General features: G+C 38.9%; 1 protein-coding gene across 7 annotated transcripts in view; it reads left to right on the top strand.

Moving 5' to 3' along the window:
• The window catches only part of PPP1R9A (protein phosphatase 1 regulatory subunit 9A), a 325,410-nt gene that overhangs the window by 230,326 nt on the left and 75,456 nt on the right, over positions 1-19,628 (top strand). For all 7 annotated transcript variants that reach the window (XM_049641477.1, XM_049641478.1, XM_049641476.1 and 4 more), the window contains exon 7: positions 17,314-17,469. In XM_049641477.1, coding sequence (XP_049497434.1) covers positions 17,314-17,469 — 156 coding nt within the window. The remainder of the gene's footprint in view (positions 1-17,313; positions 17,470-19,628) is intronic.

Below are 19,628 nucleotides of genomic sequence, written 5' to 3' on the forward strand. Positions count from 1 at the left end.
CTCAAGCAGGCTCCGTGCTGCCAATGCAGAGCCCAATGTTTGGCTCAAACCCACGAAGCCACGAGATCATGACCTGAGCCGAAACGAAGACTCTGACATTTAACCAACTGAGCCACCCAGGTTGCCCCAAGAAATGAAACTGTTATTATTGCAGGTGATGTGATTATCTATTTGGAAAACCTCAAATATACCTAAAGATCAATTACTAAAATTATAAGATTTTAGCAAATTTGCTGGGCATATAATTAATATAAAATATAGCATGTATTTCAATGTGTCTACAGAGAGAGGATATAACTTATAAATTATTAATTCCTTTGGTAAAAGGCAAGACCTTGCCTAATAAAACATAGGCAAGACCCTCAGGGAAAGAATTTTATTGAAATATATTAAAGAAGGCTTATATGAAAGGGAAAAGAAGCCTTATTCATGGATTAGAAGACTCAGTAGTTTAATTGAGTCAATTTTCTCTAAGTAGATTTATACATTCAATGCAATGCCAGTGAAAAGAATTGTAAAGAATTTAAAAATAGAATTTGGTAAGCTATTGCTACAATCCATAGGAAATCCGAACAATGCACCAGGAAAAAAAAAAAGTAACATTTCACATGCCTTAGAAGAGAGATATTTATTACTAAGCTGTAGAAATTTAGTCCCTGGAGCAAAAGAAGGAACAAGTTGGTCAAGGAGTCCGGAAGCAGTCCCTCACATACATGAAAATTGGATTAGTCATGCAGATCACACTCCAGGTGAGCTGGGGAATGTTAGGCTTCTTAGTGAAGAGAAAACAGTGTAGTTGCAATCCCCAATCTCAGTCTGTAGCTAAAATTCACTCCAGGTGGATCAACTATTTAGATGCAAAAAGAAAATTTAGAAGACACTGTAGAAGACTATCTTTATGACCTCATTGTAAGAAATGTTTCTACACAAAACACCTAAGAAAGCAAAACTATAAAGGAAAGGATTGAGAAAATTGTATTAAAATTAAGAACTTCTGTTCATCAGAAGAATACCTTTATGAAAGCAAAAAGGCAGACCAGAGGCTGGAAGAAAATGTTTGAAAAATAAATAACTGAAAGAGAGTCATATAAAAAGTACTTCTGTGAGCCAATAAGAAAAGAATAGCATTAGCTTTAATGATCATGTCATAGAAGAGGAAACCTCAGTGGCCAATGAACATATGAAAAGATGCCTGAACATATTAGCAATCAGGATGTAAAAATTAAAAACCAAAATGAAATACCATTTGATAGCTACTGAATTGATTTAAATGGAATATTTTAAGTTTTGGTGAGGATGTGGAGTAAAAGGAACTTTTATTCTCTGCACACAGGAATATTCATCGGCCCATCCACCTTGAAAAACAATTTGACATTATCTAGTAAGGTTGACTTCTTCTAAGCACTTAGTATAAGTCTTATATACATGAACTGTAAGAATTGTTCTAATACTTTTCTTATAAGAGAAAAAAATTGGACACAACTGCTATCTCTACCAAGAAAAGAATGGGCAAAAATACTGTGGTGTACTCTTACAATGGAATGATGTACAGAAGTGGTTTCAGCAATCCCATGGCAACTGGTAGAATCTCAGGGACATACCATTCAAAATGAAAAAGGCACAGAAGAATACAATAGAATTCCACTTATATGAAGTTTAGAACCATTAAAAACAAATGATACATTGTTTTGCTATACGTAAATATGATAAAACTGAAGAAAAACCAAGAATGATAAAATCCAGCAGGATTACTTTGAAGGGCAAGCATCTAAAACAGGAAAGCACACACAAGAGGACTCTACGATGTGGGGATACTGCTCCTTTTCTTGTACTAGGTTGTTCATTGGTAGTGGTTTTATCTTTATTCATATACTGTCTATATGTTTTGTAAATATTCTGTCACCTCAATATTTAATGAAAAATTAATATCTGCCATGGACAGTTCTTACATTTAGCCATTATATGGATACAAAATGACTCCGACCTGGTTCCTGCTCCCCAGCATTTACAAAATGACCCTACAACTCTGTCTCAAACTTGCCTCAATGTGACAATCTCATGGTACTTCTTTAAAATTACACATTTCCCCACCCAGCCTCAGACCTAGTGAAACAGAATACGCATTGTAGCAGGCCTCGGATTATGGGCGTTTGTGGGAAGGAGTTAGCTGCGATCATAGCTGGAGTTGTCCAGCCTAAAGATGCCAGGAAAACTGACCTTTGAGTCCTGGTGTTGCAGGGACTTTGTCAGAAAGAATTGCTGCCACGAACCACCAGACAGCCGTGAGGAAAGGAGTAGACTTATTCTCTCTCAAAGGAAATTGTAAAATCGAGATAGTGTTTATCATCAATTCATAGATAATCCATAGAAGTACCATCAATGATGTTTGTATTGATTTTACCTTTTCATTTCTATAACTTCTGGTTAGCATTTTTGCAATCATATGCATCACTTTGTATTTTCCAAGATTCAATTAGTTGTAGAATTATAGAATTATTAAAATAATCATATAACATGTGCCACTTTGGTTCCTGTAGTTGTTCTCTTCTGCAGATTATAAATTCAGGGAAATACAAATCTCTCTGTCCCTTCCCACAGTTCTGCTGGCATCAGAATAAGCGCTTCATTGTTTCCTTGGCAAGTAAAATGAAACTCAAGGAAGGCTGCCAATTTGAAATTGCAGTGTGACATTTGAATTACAGAGGTCTACTTTGGTCTGTTGACTGTTTAATTCTGGATCTCAGTGGGAAAAATAGGAATCTTTAGTTCCCTCCTCATATAGAATATATTTATCAGGGACTTAAAGACAGTGGCATTATATATTAGTGAGTAGGTAGCATTTGTTAAGAGGAATTGAATTAGGAATATTGACTCATGGAAAAATATAGTTTACACTCCCAAGAAGCTCACTATTTTGTTTTGGAAACAATAAATATATATGGTAAAGAATTTAAAGCACTTTCAAGGCAACCTGTCAAAAGGCTAGATAAGCATAGTGTAAAAGAATCATCACAGTGAAGGATGTACAAAATAAAAGTATGAATTTAGATTTGTGGTGTTAATTTTTATTTGCAAGAAGTTTTTTGTGGTTTTTGTTTGTTTTCTGTAACCTAGAAGTTGGGTCAATATTGGATATGTTCAAGAAGTAAAAAGACCAGTTTACCTGCAGGCAGAGTATGTGGAAAGGAATACTAGTTGGACCGTCTTTGAAAAAGTAAATTGGACAATATTTTAGGGACTTTAAAAATCAGCTGAATTTCTAGACTTTTTTTCCCATTAATAATTGGGAAACAATTTTCCATGAGACCTTCATATTTCTGAGGCACTGACTGCCCTTTGTTCTGGACTATCCAGTGTTTGTGTAGTGAACAGTCTTAGAAGGTACAGGTAGTCTTCTCCCCTGGAGCAAGAGTGGTAACGTTGCATATTGTAAAAGATGCAGGTTACCTAGCTCAGGGTTCCTCCCCACACACGCCTGCTTATGCAGGTATCATCCAGCCTTCTTCTCAGCACTCTTTGGAAATTGGGGTTTGAGGAATCAGCACAAAAATATGTCTGTGTCAACTAGTACAAAGACCTATTCTGGGTTAGAAGAACGTTCTGACCTTGGTCGGACCACAGTCCTAGAGAAACACACTGACATCTAGCTTGAAAGGAAGGTATTTTCAATTGTCACACTCAGGAGCCTGGGAAATCCTTAGAGCTTTAGTGAGTTCAGTGTGGAGGTTATGGAGCAAGGCATATTATGCTAATTAAGGAGAAACAGCAACAGTCGGGCTGCCTTGTGACTCAGCCCCTCCTGCAGTTTATTATGCCAGCTGTAGTCATTCAGACAGTACAAGGTCTCAAAGTATTTTGTGGTATGGGGCGCCTGGATGGCGCAGTCGGTTAAGCGTCCGACTTCAGCCAGGTCACGATCTCGCGGTCCGTGAGTTCGAGCCCCGCGTCAGGCTCTGGGCTGATGGCTCGGGGCCTGGAGCCTGTTTCCGATTCTGTGTCTCCCTCTCTCTCTGCCCCTCCCCCGTTCATGCTCTGTCTCTCTCTGTCCCAAAAATAAATAAAAAACGTTGAAAAAAAAAATAAAAAAAAAAAAAGTATTTTGTGGTGCATCTTAGTTGCTATAAAGGAATATCAATATTGTCCCTGTCAGGGAGAGATCTTTGAGACAAACTCCTATGGAAAATCATCCATAAGTATTTGGATCCTAACTGGTCTACCATGCTGATGAAAGTAACCTGCTGGAGAATGAGAAAGTGTCCCACAACAATCTAGCTAAATTCTTTTTTTTTTTAATTTTTTTTTAACGTTTATTTATTTTTGAGACAGAGAGAGACAGAGCATGAACGGGGAGGGTCAAAGAGAAGGAGACACAGAATCTGAAACAGGCTCCAGGCTCTGAGCCCTCAGCCCAGAGTCCGACGCGGGGCTCGAACCCATGGACTGCGAGATCGTGACCTGAGTTAAAGTCGGACGCTTAACTGACTGAGCCACCCAGGCGCCCCAACTAAATTCTTACAGTCAGTCTCACCGCGTTTGAAAACTTCCCCATTCCTTATGTTCTAACCAAACCAAACTTAGGATTGGACTCCAGGTTGAGATAGCGCCCATAACAGTTCCTGCTATGGGAGTCAAAACTGTGACTGCTGGGTCAAAGACTCCCCAAAGCTAACTGGGTTGTATCAGTAATGATATACAGCGCTTTACATATTGCTTTAGGTGGTAGACATTGGAAGTTTGGTTAAAACAGGTGTAACCACCGCACTTCTCAAAACTGAAAATAAATGTGCTTTATTAGTGACACAGGGCTGCCCTCTGCCTCTACGCCCCTTGATACCTCCCCTTTCTAACACGAACTCAGCTGCTCTAAGGAGGAAGGTGATTAGGGATCAGGCTGAGATCTCTTTTGTCCTCCAGGGAGACTAAATGCTGTATGAACCCCTTGAGAATGCTGGGGAACTTTGGGAGGAGAGGCACTCTACCTCATGGTTCTGTGGATACTGGCTCACAAATCATCACCTCACCGATCCCATCATGAGAAAGGATGGCCAAATTCAACTGATGTGGTTTGGGCAGAGTTCACAGTGAGAAGGGAAACAAAACGGCCTTGTGGATGGAACCCATGCAACATAATACCACTGTGGCTTCCACTGCTATATGTGTAATGGAACTGATATGTTACACATACACCTGCCCTTCTTTGTCCCATTAGTGCCAGTGGAGATTTTACTATTCTGGGATTGCCACATGGAGAACACTAATAGTAGCATATGTAGGTCACTCTCCCTGTTTCCTCCCAGACGGTCCAACAGGAACAGTGTAGAATCCCAGGCAAAGAAGGAGCAATCACAGCTTATTTAAACATGTAATGGCTGCCAGACTACTCAGCCATTTCCCAGTATAACAACACTGCACGTCCGATGCAGCAACCGAAAAAAGAAAAAAAAAAAAAAGTCAGTTATTAACCTTCTACTAAGCTCTTGTGGGAACTGAAACTACATGTCTGACCCATGGAGGCCTTGTGACCCTCTGGTCTAATAGTTTGAGTTTGAGATAGGTCAGCTTGAACTCCCTGATCGATAAAGTTGGAAAGACCCAACAAGCCTGGCTTGTCAAATGGAAATGATAGATTCAAGAAAGCTGCCAACCTGGCCCAGCAGCATCTTAGATTTACATGAACAAGTAGCAGCTTTCCAGTTTGTAGAAACAAGGCCTCTAGCTCAGTGAGGCCTTCAGTTCCTAGAAGTTTATTGAAATGCCTGGGCTTGGTTCACTAAGGGCTCAGCTAAGCTGTCCAAAGCTGTCTGCTAGGTTTTCCAGCCTCAGCACTAGTTATGCACACCCCAAAATGGACATGGTCACTTTGCTCAATGGGCATAACTCAAGGCCATTCTTTTGGCTCTGCCTAGTACTCTCCTTGATGAACGTTGTTATATATATATATATATATATATTTTTTTTTTTACTGACTCTTGAGCTGTTGTCCATTACCTGATTAGTCTGCCACTTGGAAGATTACAGACTAACAGGTTAACTTTGAGATGGCAAATCATGGAAACAGATTGTGGCAATTGATCAGACTCTGAGTCTCACATAGCTTCACCACAAGGGTGGTCATAAGAGGCCTTATGTATTTAAAGAAACACCATCATTATATCACATAACCCTTAGATGATTCTAGAGATCCTTCTAAAATGAGACTGTTCTTGATTACTAAGGGTTGCTTTCCTGAGTGGTAGCTGACTTATTTGTTATATGCATCGTGCAGGCAATTATTCTTAGGGTTAGACTCATTTAATTAGATAAGGTGGTACAAAATTTGTTCCTGACTTTAGGTGATGTGATCAGGGACATGACCTCAGCCCTGGAAGGCATTCAGATCAATCTCAACTTGCTGGCCAGGGTTGTTATAAGATGATAGGATTTCCCTGAATCCTAGACTTTCTTCTGGGGGCCAATACCAAGTCTGGGCAATCACTGATACATCCTGTTATATCTGTACTAATACCTTAGGCCAAGTGAAATAAATAAAAAAGCTTAAGGATAGAGCCACCTGAGTTTCTAAGGTAAACACCAATGGTTTATAGGACTTATTTAGCCAGTAGGGTCTGAAAGCCTGGGGAATGTGTTTGATCTCAGTTACTATACATTGTACTCATTCTGCTGCTTGGAGTTCATTTAATAGTAGTCTTAATTATATGAAACGACTGAATGGATTTAGTCCCAACCACTTTGGGTCACACTGATCAGTGTAGCTGAGAGAGAATCATACTAATGGGAAAATTCACCAAAAGCCAAGATGGTATAGAAACAAGAATAGATATTATTGGGGACAGTTCCCCAGTGGGCCTGACTTCTCTGTGTGTCATGTGAGCAGAGGCACTGATAGCCTTTCTTTCATACTACCTTTTTAATGATGTTTGTGTAGTGAACAGCCTTGGAAAATAGATAGTCTCTCTTTAGGGCATGTGAAAGACTTGCTTATTACACATTATTAAAAAAATATATATGTGTTCCCTAAGTTCAGAATTCTTCTTTTGGGGGTTATATTTCATTTTTTTCAATAAATGTAATTATAGTTAGAAACTTAATTATTTTGGGGCACCTGGGTGGCTCAGTCAGTTAAGCGCCAGACTTCGGCTGAGGTCATGATCTCACGGTTTATGAGTTCAAGCCCCGTATTAGGCTCTGTGCTGACAGTTCAGAGCCTGGAGCCTGCTTCTGATTCTGTGTCTCCCTCTCTCTCTGCCCTCCCCTGCTCACACTCTGTCTCTTTCTCTCTCTCTCTCTCTCTCCCTCTCTCAAAAATAAACAGTAAAGAAGAGAAACGTAATTATTTTAAGAGAATTTCTTCCAAGAAAGAAAGAAAATAAAAGTCTTTTTAAAGATATTTGGTATTTGAATACTCATCAACAGATTCAATAGAGTAAAATCATTGAAGGGGGAAAGATTATAGGGCTTGAGATGGATAGAATTAGGATATTCCTAGAAAGTAACACTTTAGAAACTGTGGTTGAAAACTGCCTCAATAGTGGAATATGACAAATTGTAGTACATGTAACTGCTATTCCTCAGCCCTGTTTTTTGTTTTTTTTTTTAATTTAAGTGTAGTTGACACACAATGTTACATTAGTTTCAGGTGTAAAACACAGTGATTTGACGAGTTTATACATATTGCTATGCTCACAAATGTAGCTACCATCTGCCACCATGCAATGCTATTACAGTACCATTGACTATATTCCTTATGTTGTACCTTTCATCCCTGTGACGTATTCATTCCATAACTGGAAACCTGTATTTCCTACTCCCCTTTACCTATTTTTCCCATCTCCCTACCTCCCTCCCCTTTGGCAGCCATCAGTTTGTTATTTGTATTTATGGTCTGTTTCTGCTTATTGTTTGTTTGTTTATTAGTTTTATTTCTTATTTTGCACATACAAGTGAAATCATAGGGTATTTGTCTTTCTCTGACAGATTTCACTTAGCATAATATCCTCTCTGTCCATTCACGTTGTCACAAATGGAAAGATCTCATTCTTTTTAATGAATGAGGAATATTTTGTTATATATATAATTATACATATGTTCACACATATTCATACCACATCTTCTTTATCCGTTCATCTATCAATGGACGCTTGGGTTGCTTCCAAATCTTGACTGCTGTAAATTATGCTGCAGTAAACATAGGGGTGCATATATCATTTTGAATTAGTGTTTTTCTATTTTTGAGGTAAATACCCAGTAGTGGAATTTCTGTTTGTAATTTTTTGAGGAACCTCCATACCTAAGTTCAGAATTCTTAACAAAAGATTTTAGTTCCACCCTCTGCTTCATTTTTAGCCCATGTTCTCCTGGCAGTACCCTGGGTTTGAACTTTGGAAACTATTTCTTATTTTTAGAATCAAGATGTTAAAAACCATCAAGGTCTTAGTTCCTTTCTGTTTAATGGTCCTCTCAATTTCTCTCTTTGGTCACATTTTACCATAAGCAGCAAGAAGAAATCAAGCAGCACCTTCAACACTTGTTTGGAAATCTACTTAGCTTGATCACTCCGTTCACCGGGGACATTTCTTACTTTCTCCTTATAGAAGGTGATAATGTTGCTAAGCTTTCTGCCACTACACAAGATTCCCCCTCACCCCCATTCCACCAGATTTCCACTTACAGTGTGTTCCAGACAATTTAGGCTTGCTTTAAGATACTCTTCAAAATCTTCCCAGCCTTCCTTCACTGCCTGTTTCCAAAGTCACTTCCACATTTTTCTGCATTTGTAATGGCAGTACCCCCCTTTCTGTTGGTGTATAGCAAATTATGACCCAAACTCAGCAACTTAAAATAGGAAATATTTCTATATTACAGTATCTTTGAGTCCATTTAACTGGATGCCTCTGACTCAAGATCTGTCCCTGGCTGCAAATAAGGTGTCGGTCAGAGCCCCAGTCATCTCCATGCTCCGCTGGGGGAAGATCTGCTTCCAGGCCCACTTGCAGGTGTTGGCAGGACACAGAAGATGCACTTCCAAGCTCCCTTAGGTGACCACTGGCACACCTCAGGTCCTTGCTGGCTGCTGGCCAGAAACCTCAGTTCCTTACGATGTAGGCATCTCCATAGAGCCATGCACAACCTGGCAGCTCGTTTCTCAAGAGCAAGAGGACAAAAGAGACACAAGTCATGGTCTTTGTGTAAACTAATCTCAGAAAGGACATCCCATCGCTTTTGTTGCATTCTCGATTTTAGAAGCGAGTCACTAGGTCCAGCCCACATTCAAGGGAGAATGGATTATAGAAGAGCATGATTACCCAGGAAGAAGGATCCTTAGGGATCATTTTAGAGCCTGCCATAGTGGAAAATAGAGCCCCTGCTTTTCAGGAGTATACTTTATAAAAGGAAGGAAGAGAGGAAAAAATAAAACTAAAGAAGGCATTTAAAATACTGTAAAATCAGATGCTAACTTACAAACCGTCTACCACAATTGCTAGGAAATTTTAAGAAGGGAAAAGATGAGTTTGAGTTGTTACAAAAAAATTTATAGGCAAATCTTAAATTTACCTAGTCAGAATTTTAGGAAAAATAATTTGTCAGCAAATTATCTGAGAAGCTGAGTGCTTGAGGGCGGGGAACGTGGAACTTAGATATAGTTGTTAGATGTATCTTGCTTAAGAAACATTCTAGAAGGTAGAATGAAGTGAAATATCAGAAAACATTCTGAGAACAAAGACTGACAAGAAAATTTTGAATGACTTGAGAAATGAGAGGAGTAGGGAATATATATTTTGGGCCAGGCATCATGGTGGATGTTTTACGTACTTAATTTCTTTGAATCCTCTCAATATCCTATGAGATTGGTATCTTTGGGGCCATTTTATAGAAGAGGTGAGCATAAAAGATAGAAGTTAAATGACTTGCCAGCTACCGTGCAACTGTGAAATTATTTTTTCTCTTTTGGGGCCCTTGTCTCGCCAACCCCAGAGCCCATGCTTTTTTTGCTGTCATTGTCCTGGAGAAGCCAGGGATGGTGAAAATGATCATAGTCATAAAGTCATCTAGTCTTTAGGAAATTCTTGGCATTATGATTAATACTTTGAAGGTATCACTACTGGAAATTCTCCCAACAACCTTATGAAGAAGATGCTGTGATTCCCATTTTATAGATGAGCAAAGAGACCAAATGGCCTAACATTACAAAACTAGGACACACAGAAGTCAACTGACAGAAAATGGAAAGAGATGCCTTTGCAGAGAAGGAGCTACTTTTGCTGAAAGCCATCTGGATGACTGGCACAGATTTAGGAATTTTAAACATTAAAGTGTTAGTTTGAGGTCTTTCTCCTCCAGAGAAAAAGCAACTCTCTTCTATTCTCTAGCAGAACTGAGTCTGAAAATATATATAACCAAATTCAGATCCAGTAAACAAATTCCAACAGAAACTGCATAATCAAGGCTATTTTTATGATTAGCACCATTTAGTTTCCCGGAATTTACCAGAGCAAACATTGCTAGAGCAAAAATTACTGCTGATGGTTGAACCTGACAACAAGAGAAAATCCTCAAAAGGGTCATTTAGGCCTGAGCTGCAGCTGTGCTCCACCATATTTCTTACTTGAAAGCTGAGAATTAACAGGAAAATCAGGGCTCTGCTGTGCTGTGCAGATGTGGCTAAAACTGTATTAATTTATTCAGCAAACATTTGTTTAGTGCCTACTATATGCCAAGCGGTATGCTAGCCACACTGGGAGTGCAAGAATAAATCATACCTGATGCTCTCAAGGAGCTTACAGTTGAAAGCGGATAATAGGAGAAGGCAGATATAAAAAAAGGCCCAAGTTTTATGAGTGATGCAAGGATATAGTAGAAGCATAAGGGAGTGGATTAGAAGAGTCTTAAAGCAGCAGACTCATAGGAGGAGGGAAGTAGATGGGTCTTCATCTTGCATCACTAGGGCAGGAGGGCAGGGGCGAGGGGGTGGGGCATAAGTGAGGAGAACAGAGGCCTGATAGTTTTCTTGGTCTTGGGCAGAAGCTGATGCCTCCTCCGAAACTGAGAATATAAGAAGAGGGGCAGGTTTAGGGAAAAGAAAAGCTTTGCTTCAGAAATGGCTAATTTGCTTATCAAAGATTCATGTGACACAGTAGCAGGGTCTTGTAGAGTATTGTATTTCTGAGACCAGAACTTAGCAAATATCTGGTTATAAGATGCAGACTTGGAGAAGCTTTAGTATATGTTGCTGTTGTAGGATTACCACCACGACTGGCAGCTATTGCTTGTTTTGAGCATCTACCACGTACCACACCTTGTACTGAACGCCATGTAACTTAACCTCACAATAACCTTGTTACACTAAGGAGATGTTTTTATCCTCACTCTATAGATAAGGAAATTGAAACTTAGACCTGGAAGCTAACTTTACCAACACTGTAGAGCCAGGATTTGAATCCAGGCCTAAGTGACTTCAAAGTGAAGACTGTTTAGTTGGTCTCCACTTAACCAACTCACCAATATAACAGATCATGCCCCTTCCTTCTGTAAAACCTAAAATGAGGTCTACAGCTCTCCTGAGTGTTCAAAGCTCGAGAATGTCTACATGCTTTTGCTCCCACCAGTCAAAAGTTAGATACTCACCAAGAGGCAGAACCTGTCAGCTAGCTGCACTTATTACTGTTTTAATAAAATAAGTGCTCTGATGTAATACAAATATAATGGAAGTTGTCTAGGAATAGGAGAGGAAATGCTTTGGGAAGAGACAATAAAGATGGGTAGCTCAAGAAAGCCAGATGCGAGAAGGAAATGTAAGAGAGACAGACCATAAACATCTGAGGAATTTTGCATTCATTTTGCCTTGGAAGTTATCTTTTCCATCCATTTTAAGACACTGCAGTAGTTCTATAGATTGTATGCTGTGGTTCTGGTTTATATAAGAAAGAGTGCATGTGGGGCGCCTGGGTGGCTCAGTCGGTTAAGCATCCGACTTCAGCTCAGGTCACGATCTCACGGTCCGTGAGTTCGAGCCCCGCGTTGGGCTCTGGGCTGATGGCTCGGAGCCTGGAGCCTGCTTCCGATTCTGTGTCTCCCTCTCTCTCTGCCCCTCCCCCTTTCATGCTCTGTCTCTCTCTGTCTCAAAAATAAAATAAACGTTAAAAAAAAAATAAAAAAAAAAAAAAAAGAAAGAGTGCATGAAACATCAGTGAGCAGACCCATAGGCCAAACCCTTCAAAGGAGACTTCTGTGCACTTGCCCAGAGTGAGCATGTTATGAGAGAAAAGAAGAGGACAAAAGGTTTGGAGCTCACTAGAGACAGGTGCAAGTCTTCAAAGTGAATTGGATGAAAATGTTTAGAGATGTGGAAGGTAAACCTCAACACAACAGGATTATGCACCAGCATTTTGGTTGGGGAAATATGAAAGGAATGTATTGCCATTTTTTATCCCAGAAAGCTTTACTTTATCTGTAGACTGAAAGCAGCACAGTACAGAAGAAAGAGCATGGGCTTTGGAATGTGTTGGATGTAGCATCAGCAGCATAACAAATTGTCTATCATTGGGTATAGTCTTGAGTCTCAGTTTCTTCTAATTACAGTGACATAGTAATACCTATATCTTACAGTTTTAAGGAGTGTAGTATTGGGCACTCAGTAAGTTACCAAAGAATTGCTATTCATTTTTTGTGTCTTTGGGAGGGCGATAAGAAAGTATAAGAATAGAGGCACCTGGGTGGCTCAGCTGGTTAAGTGTCCGATTCTTGGTTTCGGCTCAGGTCATGAACTCACTGTTCTTGATTGAGCCCGGTATTGGAATTCTCTTTCTCTCCCTCCCCTGTTCATGCTCTCTCTCTCTTACTATCTCAAAATTAAAAAAAAAACAAAACAAAACACTTAAAAAAAGGGAAGTATAAGATATTAATCAAGAAGGTAGATGAGGATTTGTGAAAAGGAACCCTTACTATCTCTGTCAGTTCTTGTACTTCTTTTAAAGTGGATTTTCAAGTTGGGACAAAGGACTTTCAGGAGTCTCTGTTTACTTGAAAGATGTTGAATCTGGCCAGAAATAAGGAGAAGATGGATATCAATGGAAATACTTTGTTGTGGCATATTTTTTTTTTTTGATGCAGTATTTTCCGTCTTCCTCTGTAAATGGCAGATTCAATCCAATCTAATTTTGAGGTTTATGAAATTCTACTAACTTATCATTCCATGTAATTTATTTTCAGATTAACCATAAAAGTAATATCCATTTTCAGTAAAGATCAAAGAATCAGCACACATCATTCTTAGTCTACTAAATGTAACTTTTTAACTTCTAGAAGTTTATGAGGTTCTGTGGTAAATGCATCCTTTATTATAAAGTCTGTTTATGTTGGGAATGGTAAATGATCATCAAGAGAGAATGGCAAGATTTTTTTAAGTTCTTATTTAAATTCCAATTAGTTAACATATAGTGTAAACCCAAGTGTGCCCCTTAAATCCCCATCACCTATTTAACCCATCCCCCTACCCAACTCCCGTCTGGCGACCATCAGTTTGTTCTCTGTAGTTAAGAGTCTATTTCTTGGTTGGCCTTCCTCTCTCTCTCTCTCTCTCTCTTTTTCTCCCTTTGCTCATTTGTTTTGTTAAATTCCACACGGCATGAGAGTTTTTAAACACCCTATCCAGAGCCTCTAATAAGTAACAGACACTAAAAAAAACCTATCTTGACCTTAGGATGCTTATAAGACTAATTAAAAAGACAAAACATTAGTAAATGGAAAGATGCAAAGAAAGATAAAAAGAATTTCAGCAGGGGTGCCTGGGTGGTTCAGTTAGTTAAGTCGGACGGACTTCAGCCCAGGTCATAATCACACAGTTCGTGGGTTCGAGCCCTGCGTTGGGCTCTGTGCTGACAGCTTGGAGCCTGGAGCCTGCTTCAGATTCTGTGTCTCCCTCTCTCTCTTCTCCTCCCCCACTTGTGCTCTGCCTCTCTTTCTCTCAAAAATAAATAAACATTAAAAAAAGATTTTTAATTAAAAAAAAGAATTTCAGCAGAATTGCAGATAATTTGGATACTGAAGAGAGAAGATTGGCAAAGTAAAAAAAAATGAGTCAAGAGGAAGAATTCTCTTAATAACTTACATTTATGATGGTAATTTTGATAACTAAAATGGATGACAAAGCCAGAACTATACTTAGAGATAAGAATTACATATATTGTATATACCCTAATCCTGTTATTCACTGTAAGAAGTATTAAAAAAAATAATAAATGTGACAGAATACTGCCTTCATAACAAATGACTTCGCAGGGTCTTCTTTTCTTTTATATGATTGAAAACCCCCTTAGGAGGTTATAGGTATTACCAAGCAAATGCAATTGGCATTCTTGAGTATATTCTTTTAAAAATATTTGTTGAGATCCTATTATATGTCAGGCCCCGTTCTAGGCACATGTTTATATTCTTTCCCTTACATGTAGTGAAAAAGTATCTATTTTCAAGCTGGCAAAGGGAAATCAAATTGTTCATTTCAACTTTATGTTTGTAATGTGTCACATTGTCATCAGATTTTAAATTTAGCTTAAGATTTTATTGAGTCATTCAGGAAATCCATCAAATCGATAATGTAGAAGTGAATTTTATATACCTGGTTTAGGCCTTTATATTTTCTTAATATTTATTTTATTTTTGAGAGAGACAGAGTACACGGGGGAGGGGCAGAGAGAGAGAGGGGACAGAGGATCGAAAGTGGGCTCTGCGCTGACAGCAGCGAGCCCAACGTGGGGCTTGAACTCATGACCCATGAGATCATGAGATCATGACCTGAGCTGAAGTTGGATGCTCAACCGACTGAGCCACCCAGGTGCCCCAGTTTAGGCCTTTGTAATAAAGGCATGGATTTGCTGCTAGTTGTAATTAGGTTTAAAAACAAGTCTAATGTCTCTAAACCAAAACTTCTGGCAAGGTGTCAGGATTGTGTACTTCCCAGCCTTACTACACTTCTGTTAATCAACATTACTGGGATTTACAAAGTACCTATTGGTTCTAAAAACATGAATAAATAGGAGATGAGTTAATTTACAGAATATCACAAAAAGTCACACCAAATCTGGATTTTTAGGATTTAGGGGCACCTGGGTGGCTTAGTTGATTGAGTGTCCAACTTCAGCTCAGGTCATGATCTCATGACTCGTGAATTCGAGCCCCGCCTCAGGCTCTCTGCTGACAGTGCAGAGGTTGGAGCCTCCTTCAGATTCTGTCTCCCTCTCTCTCTCTCTGCCCTTCATGCTCTGTCTCTCAGTCTCTCAAAAATAAATAAACGTTAAATTTTTTTTTTTTAAGTTTTCTATGATTTAATCTTACCAATAAGTGCAAGGTACGTGGAATCACCAGCCCCCACTGCTCAGCTACTGTCTCCTGCCAGTGCCAGAGACACTTGGAATGGTGTTTATGATTTACACAGTTTCAGACTGGTTTTAAAGAGCCCTGGGGTTCTGAGTACTGAGGCACTAGGTCATACAGAGATCACTTAAGTTTACTTTTCTATGCAAATGCCACCAAAATTGAGGCTGTCATAGCCTCCATGTGGAGAACTAGTGTCTGAAGGTTGCTGAGGCACTTTGTTTACCCTAGTGAATGGCCCTCAGATTCCTTACTGGGAATCGTACCTACTTCTGGGCCCCACAATTTAAAACAAGTGTGGAGTGGCACGTGGGTAGCTCAGTCAGTTAAGCCTCCTGCTCTTGATCTCAACTCAAGTCATGATCTCATGATTGGTGGGATCGAGCCCCATGTGGGGCTCTGCACTGACAGTGGGGAGCCTGCTTAGGATTCCCTCTCTCTCTGTTGCTCCTTCTGTCTCTCTCTCTCCCAATATAAAAAAATAAACATTAAAAAAAAAAAAAACAAGTGTGGAGGACTAGGAGAGAAGTCTGAGTACGGGCCCAAGACAAGAACAGAGAATGAGACCTATGAGGAAACCAGAGTTATTTTACTTGGAAAGGAGAAGTCAGAATGACAATTTAATAATGGTCTTTCAGACATTAAGAATTATTACATTGAAGTAAACGACCAGACTTTCTTCATGTGCAAAACAGTAAGAGAAATAGAATTTCAGTGTTAGCAAGAAGAAAATAGTAAAGATCCAAAAGAAAAAAAACAGCAATCAGATGCTAAGCCTATTTAATCAAAGGAATAGATCATTCCACACACTTTATGAAAGTGTTTTTATAGGCAATATGAATTCCTGTCTGTTTCATGTATTAAATGTAATACTACCTGAAAGAACAGGGGCAAATTAAATGAACTTTGTTTTTCGACCCTGTGACTCAGTGATTTATCTTAAAGTTACATCATAAGGTATAGATTTCAAATAATTATTTTGAATTAGAGTCTCATATCCCAGTGCTGCCAGGAGAGAAGCTACTTTCTAATGATGTTAAGGAAGTTAGTGGTGTGGAGCAACATTTATTCCAGGGGTCACGAACTCACGTACTTACAGGGGTCTGCGGGTACCACGTGGTCTGCGGGTACCACGGAGTGAGCTAACAGCATGGAACAACACGGGGTGGTAAAAGTTGTGTATTTGAAGGTGTGGGACCCATCCAAAAGGGGACAGCCGCTGCTGACCAGCCAGTTGTTTTCATGTCGCAACATGCCCATTTTGCCAGATTTTTGGCTTTCTCCAGGAAAACTGGAACTCTAGAGTCTCATGTGAATCTTTTATTTAGCATTGACAAAATACTAAGGTTCATCAAAATACTGTTCGGGCAAAGCCGTACACGTCTGTGGGCTGTGAGTTAGAAACCTCTGGCTTTCTTTTCGGTCACTTGCTAACCAACACGTTTGTTAGCAAACAAACAAAACAACTGATTGAACTCTAAACCTTAGAAGAATTCATCTACTAAACCTTTGTAAGGCTTAATTAAGGTCCTTTCCAGCTCTGTGAATCTTTTGATCTTCTCTTCCTTCTTCCCTGCTCTCAGTAATGGGTGACTTATCCACTTAGTGGTGGGAATTTAAAGGAACTACTTATTTCCTTAGCAATATAATTTTATTTTGTAAAACCATCAAATGTTTAGACTGAAAACAACTTTTGTTGCTATACTAAAGATGCTACTGATAGCTATTACATTTTTAGGAATGCACTTATGTATGGCCTAGACATGTCACTTCAGATCTTAACATCTGTTTCTAACATTGGCTGCATGAGGCATGCTGGACTTAAAAGCCTACTTACACTTCAGCATTTGGTGACATATTTTACTTCCCTTTTCTAAAATATTTTCAAATAACCCACTTCCACCTGGGGTAAGGACGGCTCCATTTCTGAAATCCCCTTCCTTTCAGACAGGAGAATATGCCACAGATGAAGAAGAGGATGAGGTAGGACCTGTTCTTCCGGGCAGCGACATGGCCATTGAAGTCTTTGAGCTGCCTGAGAATGAGGACATGTTTTCCCCATCAGACCTGGACACCAGCAAGCTCAGTCACAAGTTCAAAGAGGTAAGCTGCTGATCTGCAAACTATTTTTTATGCATGTCCATTTCATTGTTAAATTTACATTTTTGTTTGAAAAATGTATTGAGAATCCGTTTTCAAAAGAAAACCTTTCGATAACAGGTTGTCTTGAATCTCATTGAATTTCAAGGTACAATTTAAGTAGATCTCATTCCACAGTCCTTAATTTTTAAATGCTTATTATCTGTCGTAGTGATAGCTTACAACTTGTCTGTTCCATATTTTTTAAGCTGTAGCTTAAATGTCTGGTTTTCATGATAAGTTCAGGTTGTATTTTTTAAATTTTTATAGAATTTGGGGGACTTGATGATAAGCTTTCCTCTAAGGCAGTGATTTCTAAGAAAGTTTTTTTTTTCTTTTCTTAAAATAGACAAGGTCCCAAAAGGAATCAGACAACATACCTAAGGAGTTTAATTGAAGAAATTAAAGTTTAATGAATGAACCTTGAACAGAATTAATATAACTACCCAGGGACGGTGAGGTGCACAGGGACTGGCAACAGCAGGAAGTTGTTGTTCCAACTTCCTCCCAAAAGAAGGCTTTAGTGGGAAAAGAGGAAAAGAGATTCCCTTTTTTTTTTTTTTTTTTTTCGAAGAAGGGCATCTTTGTAAGATGCAGCCACTGCTAAAAACTACATCCTGAGGATAAGGGTGGGTCATATACACTCAGCCCCTTCTCTCCTCCTGCAATTGCCTCCTATTGGCCAAACCCAGGCAGGAGTCTGAAGAGGTCAGCCTCCTGAGGCAGGAACTATTAGAAAAGGGCCAAAAATGGATCCTGAAAGGGCAAATGCAGGCAACCACATAAATTCTTCTTCTTCGAAATTAGCTACTCAGAACTCCAACATGTAAAACAGAGACAGTGATGAATGGGTCCCCAAGCATTTTATTCTTCATTGTTTCAGGGAACATCCTCCATTATTGAAGGCAAGTGTGTCATTATTTACAGCTTGCCCACAATAACCCTGAAGCACTGAGGCTTGAAAACCATTGTTCCTTCTTTCCAGCCTGTTAGGGACTTGACCTTTTGGAAGAAAAGGTTCTCCTATACATGAAAAACAATGTTGATAATTGCAAGTTTGTAATTTCTAATTTTATTTCTAATTTCTAATTTTTTTATTCATAATTTCTAATTTTTTTAAATATAATTTCTGATGTATCGTCTAAGTAGGTCAGTTTTATATGTTCTGATGTTATACCTATCCGTGTCCTATATATTGACTTACCTTTTTAATTCCTTATGATAAATTTATACTTGTGGGACCAATAACAAAGTGAATGTACTTTTAAAATGTAAATTTTTGGGGTCCCTGGGTGGCTCAGTCAGTTAAGCGTCAGACTTCAACTCAGGTCATGATCTCACGGTTCATGGGTTCAAGCCTCACGTCAGGCTCTGTGCTGACAGCTTGGAGCCTGGATCCTGCTTCAGACTCAGTGTCTCCCTCTCTCTCTGCCCCTCCCCCACTCATGCTCTGTCTCTCAAAAATAAAAAAACATTAAAAAAATTTTTTAAATAAAATGTAAATTTTTGTTCAGAAAAAAAGCCCTTAGGTTTATTATAGAATTTTGGAAAATGCACAGTTATATAAACACCAAAAAAAATCATTCATGATCCCAATTTTGTGGTATTTATGATTATACCTAACCCTAACCCTAACCCTAACCCTAACCCTAACCCTAACCCTATATACTATGTTAAATTCCTACTCCTGATACTTATAATTGCATTATTAGGATTTTCCCATGTCATCAAATATTCATCCATAAATGATGTTTATTCACTATATGGATCTCTTACTGATCTACTTAATTTTTGTCTTGTAACATTTCCTTTGTTTTGAGTTTAAAAATGTTATTAAAAGTTACACTGCAATAAATATTTTTGTACTTATCCTTAGGATAATTTCTCACAGTGGAATTATTCAATCAAAGAATATCGGTATTTTGGGACCTTGTGGTACTTAATACCAAGTTGCCACCAAAATGGCTTTTCTCAGTGACACAGAAATTTATTTATGCCACCCAGTGTGTTGAGAGTGCCCATTTCTCTTCCACTTATTATTATTTGTCAGGTTGAACCATTTCCATTTGTATAGTACACAGAGTCCTTGAGGCAAAATATATGGGTTTTCCAGATGATTTATG

The sequence above is a fragment of the Panthera uncia genome, chromosome A2 (assembly GCF_023721935.1).
Source record: "Panthera uncia isolate 11264 chromosome A2, Puncia_PCG_1.0, whole genome shotgun sequence".
Lineage (NCBI taxonomy): Eukaryota > Metazoa > Chordata > Mammalia > Carnivora > Felidae > Panthera > Panthera uncia.